This window comes from Bidens hawaiensis, unplaced genomic scaffold, assembly GCF_021521415.1.
Source record: "Bidens hawaiensis isolate Kalapana, Puna unplaced genomic scaffold, B.hawaiensis_p1.1 tig00000055_1, whole genome shotgun sequence".
In the NCBI taxonomy this organism is placed as follows: domain Eukaryota; kingdom Viridiplantae; phylum Streptophyta; class Magnoliopsida; order Asterales; family Asteraceae; genus Bidens; species Bidens hawaiensis.
The window spans coordinates 8,738,414-8,756,559 of NW_027491016.1; the positions used below are offsets into that span (position 1 = coordinate 8,738,414).

The window sequence follows — 18,146 nt, forward strand, 5'->3', positions numbered from 1 at the left end:
TTTCAAGTGAAATAATAAGCACCCATAAATTTGTTATGTGATTACAAAAGTACGTGTTTCCCGCTGCATCGCGCGGGCACCCGCCTAGTAATAATTAAGAAGTTTGGCGACGTAAACGTTGTCTCATGTGGTTTGTCGGCCTTTTTATTTGTTTTTTGATTTTAAATTCGTGTCGATTCACTGCCTTAAAATATGGGATTTTTTTACCATTGATACCGTCAAATTGTTCCTGTCAAATTCACGTCAGCTCACGATCGCAACCTAAGGTTTTTTTTACCCACGAGTTTTTTTTGTCCATAAATTCTAGATGAATTCGCGTCAGGTCATGGCCACAACGCGCATATATTTTTGGTTTTCGCCACGGTCTTTTTTATGTAATTATGTTAATTTGATATATTTTGAGTGTTGATTAATTAACTTATTGCTTTAATTTCGGTGTCGTAACCTGATACCATCCGAACTCGTGTCGGTTCACCACCACAACACATGGTTCTCTGCGTACGCTTAGTGCCGACAACTTCAATTCCGATTGAATTCGCGTTAGTTCGCAAACGCAACGTGCATGTTTTTTATCACTTTTTTTTGTCCCTCGATTCCAGAATCAACGAATTCGTATCATTTCGCAACTACAACGCTCATGTTTTTTTGTTCGCCACATTTTTAATATATTTTAAATATGTTAAATTGTTATATTTGGATGTGGTGGTTTGCTTTATTTTGGGCTTCGTAAGTAGATACCAACCAAAGTGTTATCGGTTCGTAACCGCAACGCATGTTTTGTTTTGTTATGTTAATGTGTTGGTTTTTTGCATTAACAAAGTTAAATTTTTTATTTTTTTTTTCGGGTGGGGTGGGGGGTTATTACTGGTTTAGTAACCTGACACCGATCGAATTCACCTCGACTCACAGACGTACTGCATGATTTGATAAGCTGTACGGATACGACTGTCAATACATCAACCCGGCGCAACGCGACGGGAATCTTCCTAGTTTGTAAATAAATAAATTCTTATCCGACATAAAGTTTCATAAAAACACACACTTTATTTAAGAGATTCCAAACATATATTGGGTTAGGACTTAATATTTCCATCTACAAAATGAGATTCCAACTTTGTCCCCTAAATTTAATATTTCCAAAAATAGCCCTCTCTAACACATCTTTGACCATATACTAGGAAATCTAACGCGTCTTTAACGACATGTTAGCATAACACGTCGTCAAAGACGCGTTGGATTTCCTAACACATGGTTAAAGACGCCAACACATCGTCAAAGACACGTTGGATTTCCTAACACATGGTTAAAGACGAGTTACGCCTCCAAACACGTAGTCAAAGATATGTTAGCATCAAACGCGTAGTCGAAGATATGTTAGCCTTTTTGTTTGTTTTTTGGGAAAATCCCCTAAATAGCCCATCTACAAAATGAGATTCCAACTTTGTCCCCTAAACTTAATATTTCTAAAAATGGCCCTCTTTGACTCATCTTTGACCATTTGACCATGTATTGCTAACATGTCGTCAAAGACGCGTTGGATACCCTAACACATGGTTAAAGACGCTAACATGTCGTTAAAGACGCGTTAGATTTCCTAACACATGGTTAAAGATGAGTTAGGCCTCCAAACACGTAGTCAAAGATATGTTAGCATCAAACGCGTAGTCGAAGATATGTTAGCTTTTTTGTTTGTTTTATTAATATTATATTTTTAGAACTAGTTTAACTTACATTTGTTTTTCTTTTATAACTTTTAATATATAAAAGTTTTATATTATTTCGAATATACCGACGAGACATGCTTACTTTTACCTACTGACCGACATAAACCAACTCAAACTTGAGCCGTGCCAAATCAATATCGAAATATTCAATAAAATTTGACCCCGCTCGGTTTTAAATAAAATTTATGTCGGTCCGTAGATAAAAGTAAACATTTCTCGTCGTTATATTCGAAATAATATAAATTTTATTTATTAAAAGTTATAAAAGAAAAACAAATATAAGTAAAACTAGTTATAAAAATATAATATTAAAAAAACAAACAAAAGAACTAACATATCTTCGACTACGCGTTTGATGCTAACATATCTTTGACTACGTGTTTGGAGGCCTAACTCATCTTTAACCATGTGATAGAAAATCTAACGCGTCTTTGACGACGTGTTAGCGTCTTTAACCATGTGTTAAGAAATCCAACGTGTCTTTGACGACGTGTTATGCTAACAAGTCGTCAAAGACGTGTTAGATTTCCTAATACATGATCAAAGATGAGTTAAAGAGAACCATTTTAAAAAATATTAAGTTTAGGAGAAAATGTTGAAATTTTAGTACGTTGATAGGCTATTTAGGGGATTTTCTCTATATTTCATCATGAGATGGGTTTTGAAATCCATTGAGAGGGAGCAGTCGCAGTCCCTCGGGAGCTGAGCAGATGCTTTACTCTTTTGTTGTTCCCCGTAAAGCAAATCATTGAATGATCAACACATGATCTTTATTCTTCATTCAGAATCACATGATTTCACATTCCAAACCAGATAGATACACTTACCAACATGGATGCTGCAACTAAATCAAACGAAAGAAGATCAACACAACAACAACAGCAGCAGATACCCATACCCATACCACTGTCTCCCTTAACAGAATGGCCGCAGTACCGCAACCATCAGCCGCAGGAGATCAAAAGAAAAAGCCGCCGGAGGAGAACGCTGTTAGGACTCGCAAAAACATCGAAAGTAAAGTGTCATGATTCTGATCAAGAAGATAATGGTATTGGTGTCAGTGAAAAGTACCAGAATGATAATAATAATAATAATAATCCAAGGGTTTTGTTGCTGGGAGTATTGGGATGCCCGCTTGCACCTATTTCAGTTGATAATAATTGTTGCAGCAGCAGCAGCAATGATTTTCAGTACAGCATCAAAGATATTCCATTTGTATGTTCTATCTTTCTGACAAATATTACTCATTCCTTTATGCAAGTTTATATAAATAATAATTAATTAAAAAAAAGTAGTGTTTTTATAAATGACTGGTGTGTCGGTTATAGATGTTAACTGATACATATTAGATTATTAGCTTATAATATAATATTCTTTGTAGCTTATCCTGAATATGAACTACTGATCAAACGGGTTGTAAAATGTAAATAGGTTTGTTATGTTGTAAGTGGGTTGTAATATATGGGTCGTTGCATAGTAATGTATGGGTTAAATGGGTTACCACTTGTCTTCTTGTAGTAAATGGGTTAGACGGGTTGTAGTAAACAGGTTAAGTTGATTGTCTGGTTGTTTAAAATGGGGTTAAACGGTTGTCTTGTTGAAGTGGATGGGTTGAACGGGTTGTTGGATTGTAGTAAATGGGTTAAGTGGGTTGCCGGGTTGTAATAATGAGTTAAACGGGTTGTCTAGTTGTAATAAATAGGTTGAACGGGTAGTTGAGTTGTAATAAACGGGTTAAACTGATTGACCCTGATAAAGTGTATATCTTTTATTCTAGTTTTTAAACCGGTTTACCAACTTGACCCTATAAAATATATTATTTATTTTAAATTAAACAAATTGACCCTGATAAAATATGTGTTTATTTTGGTTTTAAGCGACTTAACAAGTTGACCGTGGTAAATTTTTTATTATTATAAACTTAAACGAGTTGATTGTATGGTTTGACTTAGGTTGACAGTCGATATGTCTAATGAAAACAGGTTAAATAAAACATAACCGGTTCAATTAAGCGGGTTAAACATATCCACTCGAAAGCAAGTTGTTTAATAAATTATTATTCATTTTGGGTTTCAAGGAGTGTCCATACTTCTAAGTCCTAACCCAATATATGTTTGTAGGAGAGGTCTACTGCACAATACATAATACAGCAATACTTAGCAGCAACAGGGTGCTTAAAGATGATGTCAACCGGGGCCCACAATCATCCGCAGCAATCGGGTTACTATAAAAACATGTACACAACAGGGACCATTAAAATGACATGTTGTGAAACCGAGATTTCATCAATACGTGGACAAAGTGTCACCAAAAGTGGCAGCCGGTCACATGAAACTGACAATGTCAATGGTTGTTTTGTTCTGTGGCATATGGTGCCCGGAATGTGGTCTCTTGAGCTCGTACTTTCTTCGGGCAATAAGGTCTTGGCTGGCAGTGATGGGGATACTGTTTGGAGTCACACTCCTTCCCTTGGGAAACAGATCGCGAAAGGTCCAAAACGCCCCTTACGACGTATTATTCAGGTCACTTCTTTACACAATTGAGATCATATTGTTATTCTAGATGGAAAAACCAATGTTTTCATAATGGGCATTGGACTAGTAACTAGTTTCTGCCTTTCTGGTTAGGGGTGAACCGTGAACCGGCTTAAAAAAATTATCCCCAAAATCTTATTTACTACTTAGACTTCATATTTTATTTATTTAACTTAACAAAAGTGTAAATATTTATTTAAATTATTTACAATGTCATCGGTCCGATTAGTGGACCTTACTGTACAGTCTAGTTCTGTAAACAATGACAAAATCATCTTTTTAGTGGGCATTACTTGTGTCCAAATTTCATCATTTTGGGTCTGGTTTTGGCTTTCCCAAATTAGAATATTCACGGTTTTCTGTTATTTCATTCATAATGTTAATCGTGTCACAAATGAGGTGAAACATTTGCTATTTAACTATTTAGGCATACTTGATTAATCCTACTGTTATAAACGATTAAAAATAGCTAAATGTCAATTTTACCCTTCTAAAATGTTCCAAACTCGACCTTCCTTATATGCCGAGATGGCAAGAAACCATTTTAGAAATATAATGTTTTCTTCTAAATTGTGTGCACAGTCTTGTGTGACAATAAGTTCACTAACGAGTTTAATGAAATCATGAAAACTTGTAGGGGCTGGATCCAAAGAGCACAGCTATGTTATTTGCAAAGGCGGAACGTTTAGGGGACAAGAAAATAGGAGAAGAAGAATGTTTCGTGTTGAAAGTCTGTGCATCGACAGAGGATTTAATTGCACGAAACCATGAACCGGGCCCTATCATGGTAGAGGTGTTAAGACATGTACTTTATGGTTACTTCAGCCAAAAAAGCGGGCTTCTTGTATACATGGAGGACTCACAACTCACTCGAGCCATAGTCGGGTATGATAATATTAACAATGCTAACATCTTTTCTGATGATCAAATGATCGAAGAAGTAATGTATTGGGAAACGAGTATTGGTAGTAGTATTGGAGATTATAAGGAGGTAGAGGGTTTGATGGTGGCGCACCAAGGACGGTCTGTAGCCACGGTGTTTCGGTTTCCGGACTTGTGCTTACAAGACCAACAACCGTATGTTTATAGGACTCGGTTTGAAGAGTTATGGAACATTGATGATATTGCGTTTAATATCCATGGTCTATCGCCTCATTCGTTCCTCCCGCCCTCCCAATAAATTGTATGAAGCTCAGAATTTATATCCATTTAACTTTGTTTAATATATAGGGAATGTTATTATTTTCATTTAAGTTTAAGGAAATGTATCCAACTTTACATCTATTGTTACTATTTTCAAAAGTTTATTTTATGCTAATTCGAACCGGGTTGCATTAGTACCCAACGCATCCAATGACGAGTCGCCCAGAACTTAGAATCTGCATTGAGATCAATTAAGCCTTTCTGATTGAATATTTCAACTGATTAAAACATATCTCGTATTTACAGATTTAGAAAATTGTCTACAATCCACCCACTTGGGTGTTAAATTATTTACAAACATGTTAAGACTATATATTTTTATATTAATACCCTTTTCTATAAAACAAATCATCTTTTGGAAGCCATTGCTTCTTCAATACTTCTAATAACTACACTCAAACTACCGCCATTTTCAAGGGCTTTTACAGCAGCTTTATGTGCATGTTTATGCCATTTCAACAGATTATACGACTGTAAAACAGACCACCTTGCTTGATTCGACATCTGTTTCAACACAATAACAAAACCATAATCAATTATCATCATCTACAAAGAGCAAACGACCGAAATGATCAAATGGTTACCTCAGCAACAGATAATGGTGGTTCCAAAAGCAAACAAATGCTTCTAAATAAATTTTCATCATTTTCTCCACCCTCAGCTTCACCATAAACGAGAGCTTCGGCTGCTATCCCGCCAAATAGCACCATGCAGTATCTGAATAAAATTTGCAAACGATAACTAATTATATTATCAGTCATTCAGTTTTAGCAAGCAAGTTACATTATATTATGTATACGTATACGCCTTGTGGCATCTGATGCGACATTTAATAATTCATTTTAAAATACGAACTCTTCCAACAAAAAAAAAGATAATTTTTTTCAAACTTGTAAATAAATTTGTTTTTAATAATTTTCACTTACGTGACATCTATATAGCATCAACCAGTACCAAATCATTAATTTACAAGTAATTAATAAATTTGGTGATAAATTATATGTTGGTTTGCCCTTTTACATATGTTGATATGTGTGTATGTGTATATATACATAATATTATGCATATACATATGTGTGTGTGTATATAGAGAGATTTCTAGACACATACACATAGATATAGAGGGTCATTCAACCAATTTTATGTGGAAACCCACAAGAACCAATGAACACTTGTACCTATTGCGTTAATTTTGATACTTAAATGATTATATGTATGAGCGTGTGTATATGTGTCAATGTTGAAACATTAATTACATAAATAAAGAAGCACCTGTCAAAGGCAACACCGGTGAGTCGGCCCTCAGCAAGCTCGTTTTGAAGGTTCTCATCCCAAAACTGTGTTCCTGCCTGCACAGTTGAAATTACAATTATGCCATCAACGCTCCAATTAACTTCTTACAAAAAAAAAATTGCAGGTAAAATTCTAATATTAGAATACCTGCCCTTGAATCCCCATCTGCATTGCAACAATTGGATCTAAAATTACCCCTCGAATGGGGCATCCCATTAGATAAGCTACAATTTCCAAAAACAGGAAATTAATCATTATCAATCAATCAATCAATCATACCCAGTGGAATCCCACCAATAGCAAAGCTATAAGTAGGGTCCGGGGAGGGTGGGATGTAGACACACCGTACCTCTATCCAATAGAATAGAGAGGTGGCTTCCAGAGACACTCAGCTCTAAAAACCATATGTATGAGGGAGTATAAAAGGAAATCAAAGTTCAACAATAATATAACAATAGTAATACAAATAACACATAATAACGCATAAATAGATAGAAATAATAAGAATAAAATGCAAATAAGAAATACATAATATGACAAGAAAATAACATAATGGCGTGTGACAAAAATAAGGTAAAGAGAAGCTCCTAAGGTATTACTTTCTCTCTAAAAGTCCTTAACCTTAATTCTACATCTCCAAGAATTCCTATCCTCAACCATGTCCTGGGAGAGGTTTAGATCTAGCAAATCATGCCTAATCCTCTCATCCCAAGTCAATTTAGGTCGGCCTCTACCCTTCCTCCCCCTCTATAGTAATGTTTTCTATGGATCTAACAAGATTCGTCGTCTATCTTCTCTTCACATGTCCAAACCATCTCAGTCTCCCTTCTCTTATCTTGTTTGATTTGTTAGCTACCCCTAATCTCTCCCGAAACACATCGTTTCTTATACAGTCTAACCTTGTCTACCCACACATCCAGCGTAGCATTCTCATCTCTGCTACCTCCATCTTCCGCACTTGTGCCTTCTTGATGGCCCAGCAATCTGTTCCATATAGCATTGCAGATCTAACTGCGACCCTATAAAATTTTCCCTTTAGTTTAGTTGGGAATCTCCTATCGTACAATACACCTGTGGCTGCTCTCCATCTACACCATCCTACCTAAACTCGATGGGCCACATCACTATCTAGAAAATAATTCTTTAATATAGAAAATTCTTTAACATAACACAATTCTTTAATCATTAACATAACACAATTCTTTAACATTAGAAAATAATAATATTACAGATTAATACTCACCAACAAGAAGATGTCCTGCTTCATGTACAAGAATACGCCGCTTGTATGGAGGCCAATAACTTGTTATCTGGGCTAAACATGTGCCACCAAGAAATATGGAGTCTGCCATTGCTAAACCCAATATTGCCGCCAGCTGTGGTCGGAGGTCAACTCCATGGTCAACCAGATATGATAATCCAGCAAAAAATGCAGCCAGAACAACACTAGAGCTTGTAGAAAGACCCCATTTCTTTGGTGAAAGTTTGGAAACTGTACCATCAAGTATAAAACTTGTTTCAATCTATTGCAGTTAAGAGATGAACAAACAATGACACAGATCATGCAAGTTTCAAAGGGATTGCATACCTTCCAACCCAGTTGAAGACTTCAAAACAGTTGGAGTAACATCTCTTGGTCCCTCAAGAACTGATTCTCTCAAGTTTAAAACAAAGTCTTAAATTCTATGGGTAATGGAGATATGCATGATTGTATATAAAGCATTCTATCTAAACTCTTTATAGAACAAGAGCTACAACTGGGAACTTGTTTAGAAGCTAAGAGACGATGATTAAATGGAATGTTGGGAAATAATATTATTACCGATGCTGCGGTACTTTGCGAAATGATTTAAGAAGCCCTTATCCTTGAGGAAAGCATAAGCAGCAGCAACAAGCCTCAAATCATCGGCATTTAAGCATGTATCCAGCACCTCCCAATCTCTCTGCAGCTCCACCAATCCCAAGGGGTTATCATCAGTAGGCGGCTGCGGGATGTCCTGGAGGAAACGAAGAGCTCTGCCCAGGTCTTTCTCCTTAACGGCCTCTTCGTACTCTCTCCATTCCGTCAGGGCTCTGGGCCGTGAACGTTGCCGGAGTTTCAACGGAAGTTGATTCCAGTGGAAGGAGTTGTATGGGCCGGAAAATGGACTACACCGGAGATAAATCATCGCCATTCAAGGAGAGACCTGTGTGGTGGATAAATAAATCATTTCAAGGTTTATGCTGCTTTTTACCCAAACCCGAACCATGGAGAGCGAACCGAACGGACACGAACAAGTTCGTTATTTAACTTTAAACAAATACTCAATCGAGCACATATTTTGTGTTTGTATTCGTGTTCGCTTATGTTCGTTTGTATAAATACTAAACGAACAGTTTACAAACATAAATTAACATAATTGAATAAAAATAAACAAACGTAAATGAGCATATATGACGAAGTGTAATTAAACACAAATAAATATAAACAAACAACAACAATGTACCCAGTAAAAATCTCACCAATAGCAAAGCTATTAACAGGGTCTGGGAGGGTAGGATGTAGACGAACCGTGCCTCTATCCAAAGAATAGAAATGTTGCTTCCAGAGAGACCTCCAGCTCTAAAAGTAAATGTATGAAGCCGTATAAAAGGAAACATAAGTGTAGCACTAGACCCCTATATAGGAAAGGAAAAAATTAACAAATTAATATGTTATAATAATACTAATAATAGTAGTCTAGTATTAAATAAATACATGAAAAAGTTGATAATAGTGATAGATATTGAAACACTATAAAATAAGGTAAAAAAATAAAATATTATAATAGTATATCATTCGGACCTTGCAAATAAATAGATGAATACTTAAACATATTACATTAGATTGAATTAAAAGCAAGAAGAAAACATGACCAAAAAACAAAGCAACACAAAACATAAAAAGGGAAAGAAAAACCCTAAAATACATTTCTAACAGAAAACTATGCATTGCCCTAGAGGTCTTTAACCTTAATCATATATCTTCAAGAATTTCTATCCTCAACCATATCCTCGGAGAGGTGCATATCTATCAAATCATGTCTAATCCTCTCATCCCAAGTCAGTTTGGGTTAGGGGTGTTCTTCGGGTTATTTATTCGGGTTTCGGGTTGTTTGGGTCGGGTTGTTCGGGTTGAGCTCAAAACCATTTGACCCAAGAACCGACCCAAATAAGTTCGGTTTGTTCGGGTTTCGGGTTATACGGGTTGGGTAAATTCGGGTTGGGTTTCGGGTTTAACAAATTAAAAAAAAATCCACCTTTAAAATATCATAAATTAAAAAACCATATTCCAATCTGTTATAAAACCATAATATACAACCATATTCAACAATAGCATATATTATTTAGCAAAACATGAAATTTATCATACAAGAATGCATTAGACGAGATGGAGTGTTGTAGCATGTGGATTAATATTTGTGTAGATTGAAGAAACATGCCCAATAAATATTGGTTTAAATACTATACTATTTAAGTTTTTAAATTGAATATACATTCTCTACATGCTTTATGGTTATTAATACATTGGGATGTGATAGATCCAATATTAATTGGAGTCTTGAGAACAACCGAACAAGAATACATAAGGTCACTGTGCTACTTCACCGCTAAACTACCCTATAAAATTAGAGATACATGCATTGATGTATTATACTTCGGGTTATTCGGGTCAACCCAAATCTGGGTATTTCAACCCAAATACTGACCCGAATATTTTATCTCGGGTTCGGGTTAGGAGTTTAATTGGTTCGGGTGAATTCGGGTTGAGTTATTTGGGTCTCGGGTCGTTTCGATTTGGGTTTGTTATTCGGGTACGGATAAAAAACGCACCTTTAGTTTGGGTCTACCCCTACCCCTCCTCCCCTCTATAGTAATATTTTCTACCAATCTAACAGGAGCCGTCATCTGTCTTCTCTTCACATGTCCAATATCCCCTCCTTTATCTTATTTGATATGCAAGTCACCCCTAATCTCTCCCGAACTATGTCATTTCTCAGTATCCCCCCGTGGGGCGCACGGACACTAGTTGCAGTCTTGGCATACATATCCATGATTATCTCTATGTATTTCCCCAGAATCCCTCTACCCTCTAGGCTTTCACAAAGCAGTTGGCGTGGCACACTGTCGTACGCCTTTTCTAAATCTATGAATACCATATGTAGATCATGTTTCTTCTCCCTATACTTTTCCATCAGCCTTCTAAGGATGCGTATTTCCTCCGTAGTAGACAGCCCTAGCATGAAACCAAATTGGTTAACCGTGACTTGATTTTCCCTTCTAACTCTAACCTCAATAACTCTTTCCCATAGCTTCATGGTATGGCTTAGTAGCTTGATACCTCTATAGTTCCCACAACATTGGGCATCTCATTTGTTTTTATAAATAGGGACTACGACGCTGCTCCTCCAATGATCTGGCATCTTACCAGATTTGAAGATAATATTGAACAATCTAGTTAATCACGCGACCCCTTCCTCTCCCAGGAATTTCCACACCTCAATGGGTATATTATCTAAGCCAACTGCCTTAGCCCTTCCCATCCTCTTAAGTGCAGTCCTTACCTCTTCCTGTGTGATACGTCGACAGTAGCAGTTATTTTGTTGTTGTGTGGTTGTGCTATCGTATTCTTCTTGTCAGGCCCTCCCATTGTTGAAAAGGTTATGGAAATAAGTTTGTCATCTAAGCTTGATGTCTTGTTCCTTAACAAGTATCCGTGTAACTCATTCGTGTAACTCATAAACTCCCTAAAGCTTTCTTGTTATTCCTTAATCTTGTCTCGTACAACCTCATTCCACCACCAAGACTCCTTATGCCCACCTTTCTTTCCTGTTGTAACCCCGAGAGTCTCCTTCGCCACGTGAGTAATCTTTGTCTCCATAGTCTCCCACATCTGATTCGAGTCCCCATCTAGTCTAAACAAGTTCGACGAGATAAGCCTACCCTTAAACAACGGAAGCATGTCATCCTTGAAGTTTCCCTATTTAATCCTCGGAGCGCATTTCCTCTCTCGTTTCGTCAAATTATTTTTGAAGCCTATATCTGCCACCAACAGTCGATGCTGAATCACGAATATCTCCCCTGGTATCACCTTGCAGTCCTTCCACTAACGCCGGTCTCCTTACCTTAACAATATATAGTCGATTGGCGTGTTGCATCCCCCATTACTAAAGGCTATCAAATGAGATTCTCTTTTCTTAAAGAACGGGTTTACAATACCTAGATTATGAGGCACCGCAAAGTCTAGAAGATCTAGCCTAGTCTCATTCCTATCACCAAAACCGAAACCCCCATGTATGGCTTGAAAGCCATTGCTATCCTTGCCAATGTGTCCATTGAAATCACCTCCTATACAAATCTTCTCATCTCTAGGTATTCCCCTCACAACTACGTCTAAGCAATCCCAAAATTCTCTCTTTTCCTGATCCCCTAGTCCGACATGTGGTGCATAAGCGAAAACTACTGACTACTTCCTCCCCTAGTACTAATCTTAGCACCATAATCCTATCATTATGCCTTATCACCTCTACCACACTAGTGTGAAGTTCCTTAGCCACTATACCCCACCCCATTCTTAGCTCCTTCAGAACCCGAGTACCACAACTTATACCCGTTACACTCCATTCCTTTATTCCTTTTCCATCTAGTCTCTTGAAGGCATGCTATATGAATCCTACGCCTTTTAAGCACATCTACCAACTCTAGCAACTTACCATTTAGGGATCCTACGTTCCAAGCAGCCAAACGTAATGTATGCCCTTTATCTTTTCCTTTACCTACACCCCTCATTTTCGGGCATGGTCTTAATTGATCATCATAGCTCTTACGGTCAATGGTTGCAAACTAATCACACAAGTACAAGTGGTAAAACATAATAAATCACTGAAGCAATACATGCTCAAGTACTCACAAGTCACAACACACAAATTTATGTTTTAATAAGATAGTATTTATAATTTGTATTATTTGAGTAATAAATTTATAGATTCTTTAGTAAAACAATATTTTAAAACAAAAATGTTTAGCCAACAATATTTTATATCACTGAAGCAATACATGCGCAAGTACTCACAAGTCACAACATACAAATTTATGTTTTAATAAGATAGTATTTATAATTTGTATTATTTGAGTAATAAATTTATAGATTCTTTAGTAAAACAATATTTTAAAACAAAAATGTTTAGCCAACAAATGTATAACCATTAAGTAGATAACTCATCTAGATAATAAATAACTAATTTCTATTAATATGTAAACGAACATAAATGAACGTTCATGTTCGTTAAACTAATTAAACGAACACGAATTTTTTATTCATGTTCATTCATTTATTAAATAAACGAGCATAAACGAACTTCCTACTGAAAGGTTCACGAACAGTTTGCTAAACGTTTGCTTCGTTTGCAGGCCTAATTAGTTTAAACAAAGGTTAATCTGCTTATCGTGAATGTACATTGATCAAAAAAGTCCAGTTTTCCTCTTATAAGTTTTGTTTTTGTCATGAACAAGATGGTGTTTTTTATTTTTATGTACGTACGTATGTATATACGCATGCATGCATGTATATTTTGCTTGTCTTCCCGTATAGATGACATTTTTTATTTAATATATGGATTGATTATGTGCTTATTTCATATGACATTTTTAGTTAATATGTGTGGTTATTGCATGGTTTGAATGAAATATCATTTTGGAAGTATTTTTATTTGACATTATGTGCTTATTATTTGATAAATATCCTCTTACCTTTATTTATTTATTTATTTATTTTTTGAACGACATATTTCATAAAAAGCTAGTGGAAAACTAGCAAAAACCCCAAGACAAACAACCAACAAAAGCAAAGTGACCTTGTTAACTAAACATCAGTCTAGAGCTTTATACGTCTTTTATAACCTTGCAAATAAGATCTTCCATGCCCTTAAAGTTCATCTCCACGCTGTCACATGCCTAATCATAGCATCAACCTCCTTGGTGTGTTGTCACATGCCGTAGGACAATCCTTAACAACACCCTCCGAATCATCAAGCCCATCATCTCGGAGATGTTCTTCAATCATATGAATTATGATCATCAATAATCTCCTCCACTGCCATAGGATCCGACCGTTTAATTTTGACATTTTCAACCACCAATTTATTATGTTTAACACTCAAATTGAAGTTCATTCCCAAAAAATATGGCAAGGCCGACCATAAGGTGTGGCTGGGTGGTCGACAGCCACAGGCCCGACACTCCGTTAGACCCGTGGAGATCTAAAAGACAAGGATTTAGATAGTTTGTGTGGCTTTATAGAGGCTTATGTGGTCTGTCCGAAGACAATCAATAAACCCTTTCTTCCCTATCGGGAAAAGAACGAGACACTGGTCTTTCCAACAGGTGAATTTCTAGGTGTTTACTATAGCGAAGAATTAAAGTATGCAAGAGATCTTGGCTACACCGTGCTCCCACTCTCAGGCTACATCTATGAGGAAAGGGAAAGCCCTTTCAAGGAGTTTGTTAGCTCACTATATTCAAGTAGGTTAGAAGCTAAGAAAGCTGGTAATGAAGCTTTATCCTATGTGTACAAGACCCTGATGAACTCACTATACAGTAGATTTGGTATTAACCCAACAAGCACTACAGCCGAGATCTATGATCATGATCGATACAGAAGATTGATCAGGAATGATTCGTTTATCTTCGGTGAACCGCTTAACGAGGAGAAGTTCATAGTTGCTATTTTTTTCATTATATGTATTTTTATTAAAGTAATATGTATATTTAGTGTTTAAACTCAATTACATAACCACTAGCTTGGTCTAGTGGCAAAGGGTTGTTACGTCCAACCAAAAGGTTATGGGTTCTAGTCTCATTTGAGACATGTTTGATCCTATTTTTATACAAATGTTTTTTACACAACCTAAATTATAACCAAGTAAGTCCATATCAAAATTAAATTTTTTAAACCCAACAAAATACTCATTTATTTAAGGCACAAAAAAAAATTCATCTTCGGCCCAAATTTTTTTTTGCTTTCTCAAAGCCGGCCCTGAAAGATCAACAGCCCAATTAACCGCACAAACGGGAGCGTAGAGCACTTCAAATATGTTCGTTTAGGCATTTGGCCCCTGAACAGCCCGAGTATAACTAAACCCCGACTTATTTTATTAGCAAAGTTACCACTCGTACCCAAATTATTATCCTTGCTTGCAACTTGTATAAAGTATTAATTCGACTTGAAACTAGTTCGGGTTATTTTTAACTAGTTTCAACGGAGGAGTTCTCAAACAGATGGTCCCATTTGAAACCAGGACTGGATTCGATTTGGGTTAATAAACAATTCGGTTCACAAACCAGATTATATCTTCATGTCTAGTGAAAACCATCCATAATTATTCAGTCCATAAATTGGTGACATGGTACTAAAAGACAAATCTCCACATAGATTGTTGCATTTCACTGTCGTTGATGTTTTTAGTAATGGTCTATCTAGCAATCGATAACTACGAACTTGGGTGTGTTAACCTTTTTTGTGGTTTCGAAGTAAACGGTGGTGATGTAGACATTATAAGGATGTTTGTGGGAAGGAATAATAATACTTGGGAAAAGTTTCTATGTATGTTTGTGGGTGTTGTTGATATATCAGATGACTAGATGCGTTTGTGGACGCTTTAGGCTACATCACTATATGCTCTTTATGTATCATTTTCTTTGTTTTTTTGCTTCAACCTAGACCGTGAATCAACGGTGATCTGAACAATAGTAGTTTAACCCACACACGTACAATCTATAAGGGCTTTTTTAGGCAATTGTTGAAAAGACCATGAACTTTTGTTGCATTTGTGTATAATCCCTAGACTATATTTTGATTGAAACACTTTACCTTCTTTAGTTAATAGTTCAATTTTCAATTCTTGCACTTAATTATCAATTTAAAACCTTTTTTTTTGTATAACTAAATCCCTAAGCCTTTCAAAAGTTGATGAAATAGTCTTTTGCATGCTGAGATCTTAAACTTTATTAAAAGGGTTTTTTTTTCCTTTCTTTTTTTTAAGCTATAGAAGTTTATAGATCTAATCACGCAAAAACAAAGTTTAGTAGTGCTAATACAATGAAAGTTTATAGGTATTCTTAATGACCGCCCCTAAAATTTTTGAAAGTTGACTACCTATATAAGGCCAAACTTGTTAGCATTTTTATTCAAGAAGACCTTAGATGTTAAGAATAGTGTATATGTGAATTCAGACAATAGCAATAAAGAGATGTTAAAACAGTAGATGCATATAGATGCATATGTGAATTCTACCAATAGCCATGAAGCTAGCGAGTCTTAACGCTAATATGATGACAGCCATCATTAGTGACGGCGATTCGACATATACATGAAATACAATTTGTTATCAGTAACATTTGTTTGATATATACATGGATATTGTCATATAATAACTTATAACTTGAAATTAATGTATCGTGACATGATTTTCTCTTGATCTAACCTCTATTGCATTCAAATATGATAGATATAATACATTATGCATACACATTTCGATCAGTTTGATTTATTTAGCGTTTAAACTCTCTCTTGTAGATATCCAGTGTATGAAAATTCTTTTCAGTTTTTCCAAAAGTATTTGAATTTTATTAGTCCTTTTCCAATTATGCTCACTTTTAGTTAATGAAACAGAAAAATAAAGCAAAAAGATCGCGTGGCCTAATGGATAAGGCGCTCGCCTCCGGAGCGGGAGATTGTGGGTTCGAGTCCCATCGTGATCGGTTTAAATATTTTTATTCTAATTCTACCATTTTACTGATGCTTTGTTGCTTTTTGTGGTCTTAGACTCTTAGTTCTTAGTAAGTAATCATGTAAGTAAGTTCAAAAGCATAAGTGACATTACAAAAGTTTTTAAAAAGTATATGAAAGTTAAACTTCTAATAAAAAGTTCGTATTAATCCGAATATGATAATAAATTTATTGATTGTTTATTGGATTACATCGAAACAGAAGGCAAGCGGGCAACAAGCTGCGCCGCTACCCCTTTTTGAATCGCAAAACCCAATTTTTTAAAAACTATATTTGCTGATCTTGGAGTCATAACGTTACTATGCATGACCCGCTGAACACGGGTAAGTAGCTCCACAGCTTCAGGCGCGAGGAAACCAAAAGTGTCAAAAGCAAAAGGAATAAATACATGTTGGTTGTCAAGACACGCCTTTTCATGTTTTGCCACCTTACCTGAAGCAGCTTTTAATGCGGCTTGACCGACCGCGAAACCACTACTCCCTAAGCCCACCAAAGGAGACGGTATCAAGTAACTTGTGAAAATTGACGCATTACATAAATAGATAATCAAGTAACTTATCCAACAAAGAGATGGTATTTTGTAACACAATTTCTGGAATATTTATCGAGCCTCATAATATAACCATTTCTACATGTGCTTTCTATAATTTCTTCAATACAGAACATTGATTTATTGCAGACAGCTCTTGTAAGTTGTAACTCAGTTGGTTAGAGCACCCGTTTAGTAAGCGGGAGGTCTTGAGTTCGACTCTCATCAAGAGCAAAGCATATTTTTATCTCATAGTTTTTATTTGTTAGGTTGTAGCTGACTAGCTCTAGCGTTTGTGCCCCTTCCATACTTCCACTCACTCGAATTCCAATGTAGAAAAACTATAATCAAAACCATATAATGAATCAGCAATGCTTATACAATGCGAGTATATATGAAAAGAAACATATAACTTGCAAAACTGGAAGTTGCGCCAAAGAAATATGTCTTATTGTGAGTTGTGACCACCATTCAACATTAAAATTACAGCATATATTAATTTCATCAGCCAACCAATAATATTGTACCAACTATTTCAATTCAATTCTACTCTATGCAACCCAATTTGAGGGAGGGGCACACACCCAGCTCAACCCACTACCCCTTTCCACCCTCGTGTCATTAAAGAAGTCTAAGATTGTTTCATAAACTAATATTGGGTATAGAGTTATATCTCAAAAATAGCATTGACACATACAGATAATAAACTTGCATTTAAATTTCCAAGATAGCATTTTCCATTAGCAGATTGCTTTGTAATGGCAATAAACAAAAGCTAAGGTTAATCACTTTAGAAGATTGGCCTATTCTTGAAAGAACCTGCTTTCTCACATTAACAACTATATGTGGAATTAGTAAGAGTTACAAGTAGACACGATATAAAGATTTTTCTTACTGATAAACAAGGTAAATTAACCAATAGTCCAATACAACAACAAATCTAGTATACAAGAAAAATTTTTATACAACAAATGTAGTATACAAGAAATTTTTTCTTTTTTTCTTATTTGTAACATATTTGTGTAGTCTATGTTTTTAATTCATGTAATTTTATTGGT

The 18,146-nt window shown here is 35.9% G+C and overlaps 2 protein-coding genes and 1 non-coding gene across 3 annotated transcripts; 2 read left to right on the forward strand and 1 right to left on the reverse strand.

Moving 5' to 3' along the window:
- Positions 1 to 2,555: 2,555 nt before the first annotated feature.
- On the forward strand, positions 2,556 to 5,540 carry LOC143545945 (uncharacterized). Its single transcript, XM_077037734.1, has 3 exons — positions 2,556 to 2,939; positions 3,845 to 4,246; positions 4,896 to 5,540. The coding sequence occupies exons 1-3, from the start codon at positions 2,556 to 2,558 to the stop codon at positions 5,436 to 5,438; spliced, it is 1,329 nt and encodes a 442-aa protein (XP_076893849.1). The 3' UTR covers positions 5,439 to 5,540.
- Positions 5,541 to 5,731: 191 nt separating this feature from the next.
- Positions 5,732 to 8,928, reverse strand: LOC143546033 (uncharacterized). The gene is made up of 7 exons (XM_077037805.1): positions 8,577 to 8,928; positions 8,343 to 8,402; positions 7,998 to 8,246; positions 6,902 to 6,978; positions 6,734 to 6,810; positions 6,046 to 6,178; positions 5,732 to 5,965 (listed from the first exon to the last, which is right to left on the reverse strand). The coding sequence occupies exons 1-7, from the start codon at positions 8,926 to 8,928 to the stop codon at positions 5,810 to 5,812; spliced, it is 1,104 nt and encodes a 367-aa protein (XP_076893920.1). The 3' UTR covers positions 5,732 to 5,809.
- A 7,530-nt stretch (positions 8,929 to 16,458) lies between these two features.
- On the forward strand, positions 16,459 to 16,531 carry TRNAR-CCG (transfer RNA arginine (anticodon CCG)). Its single transcript has one exon. It is a non-coding gene; the product is annotated as a tRNA-Arg (tRNA).
- Positions 16,532 to 18,146: the final 1,615 nt, after the last annotated feature.

Excerpts from the sequence above, each read along its gene's own strand:
- LOC143545945 (XM_077037734.1), top strand. The coding sequence starts at position 2,556 with ATGGATGCTGCAACTAAATCAAACGAAAGAAGATCAACACAACAACAA. Across the intron at positions 2,940-3,844 it reads GCATCAAAGATATTCCATTT|GAGAGGTCTACTGCACAATA; the intron begins GTATGTTCTATC and ends ATATGTTTGTAG. Across the intron at positions 4,247-4,895 it reads CCTTACGACGTATTATTCAG|GGGCTGGATCCAAAGAGCAC; the intron begins GTCACTTCTTTA and ends GAAAACTTGTAG.
- LOC143546033 (XM_077037805.1), bottom strand. The coding sequence starts at position 8,928 with ATGGCGATGATTTATCTCCGGTGTAGTCCATTTTCCGGCCCATACAAC. Across the intron at positions 6,979-7,997 it reads AGCAGGACATCTTCTTGTTG|CTTATCTAATGGGATGCCCC; the intron begins GTGAGTATTAAT and ends TGGAAATTGTAG. Across the intron at positions 6,811-6,901 it reads AGATGGGGATTCAAGGGCAG|GCAGGAACACAGTTTTGGGA; the intron begins GTATTCTAATAT and ends TCAACTGTGCAG.